Genomic DNA, 6,229 nt, shown 5'->3' with positions numbered 1-6,229 from the left:
ATTTACCGCGAAAGGTATTTTCATTCGCGGTAAAAAAGGATATTTCTCGAAAGAAGATAACTCTATTTGCAATTTTTCCACGACACTCGAGAAAGAGGAGGAGCAAAACTGAAGGAAAGGAGCAAAAGTGATGGGAGGTCCCTAAGAGAAGAGGAGTGATCGGGAAGCGTGGAGAACTTACCTGTTTTCGCGGCGAACGAAACGTCCTTGGGATGGTTGGTCTTGATGGCGTTCATCCGTCTGTTCTGGGGCCCCTGGCCGCCTATGCACCCGATGCCGGGCGTCTGTCCGTGTCCGGGGGCCAGGCCGCCGGGCCCCGACGCGGGCCCGCCCGGGTGCATGTGCTGCTGGGTGTAGCCCGGCGGCCCCTGGCCGCCTGCAACCCCGCCTCCGCCCAAGGGCGCGGCCCGGACCCTCGGCTGCTCGACCGGAAGTACGCGGCGCCTCTTCTTGGGCAGCTTGGCTCGCGCCTGCGTGTGACTGTAATACATCGCAAAGTTGCTGACGATCACGGGCACCGGCAGGGCGATGGTCAGTACGCCGGCCAGGGCGCAGAGGGCGCCCACGAACATGCCCACGTACGTCTTGGGCACCATGTCTCCGTAACCGACCGTGGTCATCGTGACCAAGGCCCACCACAGGCCCAACGGTATGCTCTTGAAGTCGTTCTTCGGATTGTACTGGGTACGCTCCGCGTAATAGACCAGGCTTGCGAATATGACGATGCCCAGGACCAGGAAGAAGACGAGCAGGGTGAGTTCTTTGGCGGAGGCGCGGAACGTCTGGATCAGGATCTTGAGGCCGGACGAGTGGCGGGTGAGCTTGAACAGTCTCATGATTCGTATTATGCTCAAGAACTCGAGGATGTCGGCGTTCTCGAGGTGGGATGCGAAGCGTTGGAGGGCCAGGTCGAGGTAGAAGCTCAACGTCGCCACCATGTCGATCAGGTTCACCGAGCTCTTGATGAACACGCACCGGTTCGGGCTCGCCGTGATCCGTATTAGGAACTCGAGGGTGAACCAGGCGTTGCACACGCACTCGATGTAGAAAAAGAAGTCGTGAGCGTTCGTGTGCGTTTTGTCCACCGCCCAGGAGCTCCCGTTCCCCGTGTTCACCGAACGGTTCACGATCACCGGCACGCGCATGTCCGGGTGCGTCTTCAGGCAGAACGACAGGATAGAGATGCAGATGAACAGGACCGAGACTATGCTGATCACCTGTTTACCAACATTTACGCCACTTTTATTAATCGGGCCCATTCCTTCGCCGTTCCATCGCGATTAAATGAAATAAAGCAAAATATTGTATGTAAATGTACGCGTATATATCGTAATTCCCTCGATTCGTTATTATAGTACTGTTACGCTTATTGGATCGTGAAAAATGTTATTTAGCGCGCTGACAATTTTGAAAAAGAGAAACTTGGCGAGGGAATCCGAACAGGTAAAAAAAGAAAACCGCGAAACCGTGAATCAGGGGGATCGACGCGAGTTTCAGTTTAGCCAACCTTCGTAGAAAAAGGAGAACAAATTCCGCGGTGCTTCCCTCTTTGGGGCAACGTTAAAAGTTACCGCCGTTTACTGATCGCTGTTGTACCATCGATCGATCGATCTTCCTTTGAGAAATGTCTTCGATTTATGAAAAACGAAATTGTTGTTAAAAAAAGGAGGGGAGAAATAAAGATATATATATATATATATTATAATTTCTCTCGAGTCGTTCTTTTAAAAAATTGTATCGCATTTTATTCGTTTCTGTATAATTTCGTTGCGCTTCTTTGTGAAACTTGTAATGCCACGAGCTAAAGTAATCATCGTGTTCCTGGAAACGAATTGAGAAAGGTATTGTAATAATTTCACGTCAACTTCACGTGGCGGGACAGGATAATGGAACTCGAGACGATAATAGGTGAAAGGAATCGTATAGGTAAGACCGGATGAAATGAAAATAAAAGCTGGAATGAAAAGTAATACGAAAAGTAAATTCTCCAATAGTTAATCGCTTCTTGGCCGTTCGTTCAGTTCCACTTTTCTTAAGCCACGGATTAATTTTTACTCCCAACCGCCGATTCTATACGCGCCTATCCCGTTACTTAATTCCCAAATTTATATTCTTCCAAACGAACGATGGATGATACATTTGTGAAATACGGATGAACAAGGAAACATCGTCGAACGATGATAATATCCACACGAAAGCTGAATGAATTATTGAATAATAGATATTACTAGTTGGCGAGTCATTAGTGTGATTTATTAACGATGTAATTATTATTAAAATCCAGATGACGTGGTATCAGTTATCGAGGCACGTTTATAAATGTATAACGTTGCCCTTTCGCCAGCCTGTCTATATGTATCTTCCCAAATGGACGATTTGCCGATATACTCTAATACTCTAATCCTCATACTTGATGCACACTGCATGTAACGATCTTGTGTACAGTGCGTTTAAACATTCACGTTCGATCTAGAATATACATATAAATTATCGAATCGTGAAAGAAAATTTTATTTTACGACGAATGTATTTTTTTTTTTTTTTTTGGTAAACGAAACGAATATGTAGATGTTTCCTCCTCTCTTTTGCGAGTATCGGAAATTCTGTACAAGTTTATTATCATGAACAAGTTTTTCATTGAACGTGAACCTATTTACAACGTTAGTTTACGTCGTTTACACAGCCGTGCACTACAATTGAAACTTTTCAGTTCGATTCACTTCTTTCTCGTTATCAGCGGCGAAAAGAAACAAATGAAAAGCTGTCTTTGCGAAAGAAATTTTAAAAACACGCGTATTGTTACTTTGCTCGAATAACTACGCTAATTACTGCAGCAGATTTCACGATCGAAACCTAAATATATATATATATTTCAAAAAAGATCGTGTTTGCAAACAGCTCAATAAATATTTTTCTAATATATTTCAACATTCTGCAAATAAACGATTGTAACGATCTTTTGTTTTAGAGATTTTTATACGAAATATTGTTATATAATTTTTGTAAAAGTTTGTAAATTAAGAATTCAATATGTGAAAACATTGATCTCAAGATTCTTTTTTTCTCAGAAAAATGCTCAACTTACTTCGTGAAAATTAATGATTAACTTCGTAAAATTTAAGATTTCCTATTCTTTGTCAAAATTAATTTATATATTTTAATATCACGAGAAAATAATTGTCACGATACAAAGATACACCTTTCTCATACTTGCTCCGATAACATCAAAAACTACGTACTAATAATTATACATTAACAATAATACTGTGTAATTTTTAATATTAATATGATCACACGTAATAATTAATATCGAACGTTAACTCTTGACTCGTAATTTGATCCAAAGATAAAAGTGATTAGAAAAATCTTGTTCTTGGAGGAGAAATTTTCTTTCCACACACGAATATACAACATTTTATCAAGAGTTGACGCTGAAATAACAATGTCATCGATGCAATCAAAATAAAATATTAATCGAATAAACACAAACGAGAGGTTAAAATAGTTGCCGTTAACGATACCAAATTCTACGTCTTCGCAAAATCATTTCCAGAGATGTCAAAATCTATTCTTTCTCCAAATTTGAACACCCCCCTCGACAGACGGAAACTTTCTCGAGGAATCAATTTCGTTACAAAATCTACAAGACGCCGTTTTAATCCAAGGATCGAAACTCCTCGTACACAAACTTTACCGCGAATTTACGTGAAATTTAACCCGATATTAAATTTCCCAATCGAACCGCTTAAATCGGCTGAAGCCGTTTCAACCTCCCGTCTAAATCCATCTCGTCTAGATCAACAAATATACACACGGAAAATATAGAAAAATATGTGTCGTGATATATCGTGAAGTATATATATATATATACAAACCTTGGCTCCAAGGGAGGAGTACGGTTCATCGAAGAGCGACCACATCTGGGGCTTGAGCTTTTGCCACCACGTGAGGGTGCCCTCGTAATACGCCTCCTCGAAACCGAACTTCCTTGCCAGTTCCTCGTCGGTGGGCTTCTCGGTATCGAGGTCCAACCTGTCGAGGACTGTCAGCGTTTCCTGCGTGTCCCGATGCTAGAAGAGCGGGTCGGGGTGGAAGAGAGGAGGGATGCAACAACGATCGTTATTCGTACCTGCGAAACTCTCTCGTTCTCTCGAGGGTGCTTTTTTTTTTTTTCTTTTGTTTGTTCGTGCTTTCCTCGGGACACGGATAAAGCGCGTGCAAAGCGTATATGTACATGTATGTAGCGTGAATCGTCACACAGACACGTATGGAGGGATCATTCCGAATTTTACGTCATCTAACTCGGCTGGTTTCGAAACTCGTTCTCCCTTTTTTCGTTTTTTCTGTTGTTTTTGTACTGTTCGAGCGAGGGGGATGTAAGGGAGACACGTTGATCTCGAAAGGAAAATCTTCGTATAAATATTTATATGAATATTAAAGATTTGTATTATCGGTTTTTGAGTCGACTAAGGAAAGTATTGCCATTTCGATCTTTCGATCCCTTCTAGATTCAAAGGATTCATATCTCTTTGCAGGTGGTGGTACTCGATGTTACGAGAGAAGGATTTGATCGATGTTTACAATCCAGATTTGAAACTTGGCGTTCCTCGTCAAGCATCATTTCTTCCAAAAAAAAAAAAAGAAAAATTCGTTTCCAATTCTTTTTCGTACTCTTTCTCCTCCTCGATGAGGTATCTCTCGTTGCGATTAAAAAGATTTCTCTTTCTCTTATTACGCTCTTATATTAAAAGGGACCTCTAATCCTCTCGTTTATAACGCGATCACGGTGTAACCAATCGCGTCCCAGCCACCAACAACGTATCATCGCTGGAGGAAAGGGTGGAGGCATCGATTTCGCTGATCCCCCAGTCATCCCACGTGGCGCATTTGTTTCAGCTGCCACGTGGAATTGGCGATTTCCACGGAGGTAATGCCGTCTCGACGACACGAATTGGTCGCGAATTCAACCGACCCATCATCAATTTCACCCGATCCCATTATGCTCCACGTTTCAACACGGTGTTCTAAATCATATACCGTTTATTGTACGAGCTCTCGAGGCTGGATATAGGTTGAAGACGATGGGATCGTTCTCACGATCGATTATTTTTATTCGTGTAATACGATTCGATTTCACGAGTTATTAATAATACGAGTTTTCGATTGGAGTGTCGATCGATGGAAAGTTTATTGAACAAGTTTGAGGTGTCGAACGAATGGATTTATCATCGTATCTTAAGTGAGATAGCTTCGAAACCAGCATCGTTATTTGCGTTGAATCAAATTATACGTAAATAATATATATTTTTGTTTATATATATATATATATGTATAATAAATTTAAAATTAAATTTAAAAACATGCTTCGATACAGTATACAGTATAGATTCTAAAAATCAAAATTGGTAAATAAAAGTTTAAATACGCAGAGATATCGAAGAAAGTTTTAAAGGAAGGAAAAAAAGGCAAATTCATTCACAATCTAGCAAAAAAGAAGAGAAATATATATAAATTGCGAGAATCGAAAGATATTCTTCTAATTTTATATATATATATTTTTTTATTACACTATTCTCACGATCTCATAAAGAAAGAGAGAGAAAAAAAAAGTTAATAAAATGGTAATAATCGAAACACGGGAATTGAATCTCTTCGATTCCCCTGTTTCCAATTTGCATACGCAAACATTTAATATTCCTACCCGAGAAACAATCACTGATTGCGTTTTATACAAGGCTAACACAATAATTAAGGAAGAACAACTTTCGAGAGAGAAAAACACACCGATTTAATCAGTTTCTCTTTTCACCTGATCGTCCTGTTATGCCGTCCTGTTTTACCGACCGATGGGCAAATCATCAGTTCTGTTATTCGAATCGAGGAACGTAATTAATTCGAATCGGGTTCGCGAACCTAGTGTTTCATCGTCTACTGTTCAACCTAAATTAATCCTAATCACCTGTTTTTCTTTCTTTCTTTCTTTCTTTCTTTCCTTTTTGACCGGCCTCGTTTCACCTCGCGTTCTAACTGGAATTCGATCGTAATCGTTAATTGCCGCCGATATCGATCGAGGTTTTTAAAATTGGAACGGATCGTGCTTGTCTTCCCTCTGTGATCACGAAAGTCCTAGCTTTGGGGACGTGATTTTTATTATTATTTATTTTTTCTTCTTGACTTTTTCAAATTGATTTGAAATTTTTTTCATCGCTTTGGGGGACGTTTCGATTTT

The 6,229-nt window shown here is 40.8% G+C and overlaps 2 protein-coding genes across 6 annotated transcripts in view; one reads left to right on the top strand and one right to left on the bottom strand.

The window, feature by feature from the left end:
• The window catches only part of LOC108003989 (uncharacterized), an 80,515-nt gene that overhangs the window by 34,792 nt on the left and 39,494 nt on the right, over window positions 1-6,229 (top strand). The window lies entirely within an intron of this gene.
• LOC108004024 (potassium voltage-gated channel protein Shaw) overlaps window positions 1-6,229 on the bottom strand; it is a 50,756-nt gene that overhangs the window by 17,497 nt on the left and 27,030 nt on the right. For 2 of the 4 annotated variants that reach the window (XM_017066648.3, XM_062084188.1), the window contains exons 3-4: window positions 3,876-4,070; window positions 182-1,217 (exon numbers count right to left, since the gene is read on the bottom strand). In XM_017066648.3, coding sequence (XP_016922137.1) covers window positions 182-1,217; window positions 3,876-4,070 — 1,231 coding nt within the window. The remainder of the gene's footprint in view (window positions 1-181; window positions 1,218-3,875; window positions 4,071-6,229) is intronic. The other 2 variants (XM_028669795.2, XM_062084190.1) reach the window with 1 other exon arrangement.

This window comes from Apis cerana, linkage group LG13 (assembly GCF_029169275.1).
Source record: "Apis cerana isolate GH-2021 linkage group LG13, AcerK_1.0, whole genome shotgun sequence".
NCBI lineage: Eukaryota > Metazoa > Arthropoda > Insecta > Hymenoptera > Apidae > Apis > Apis cerana.
The sequence above is the reverse complement of the archived record's forward strand: the minus strand, read 5'-3'. Positions and strand labels throughout refer to the sequence as shown.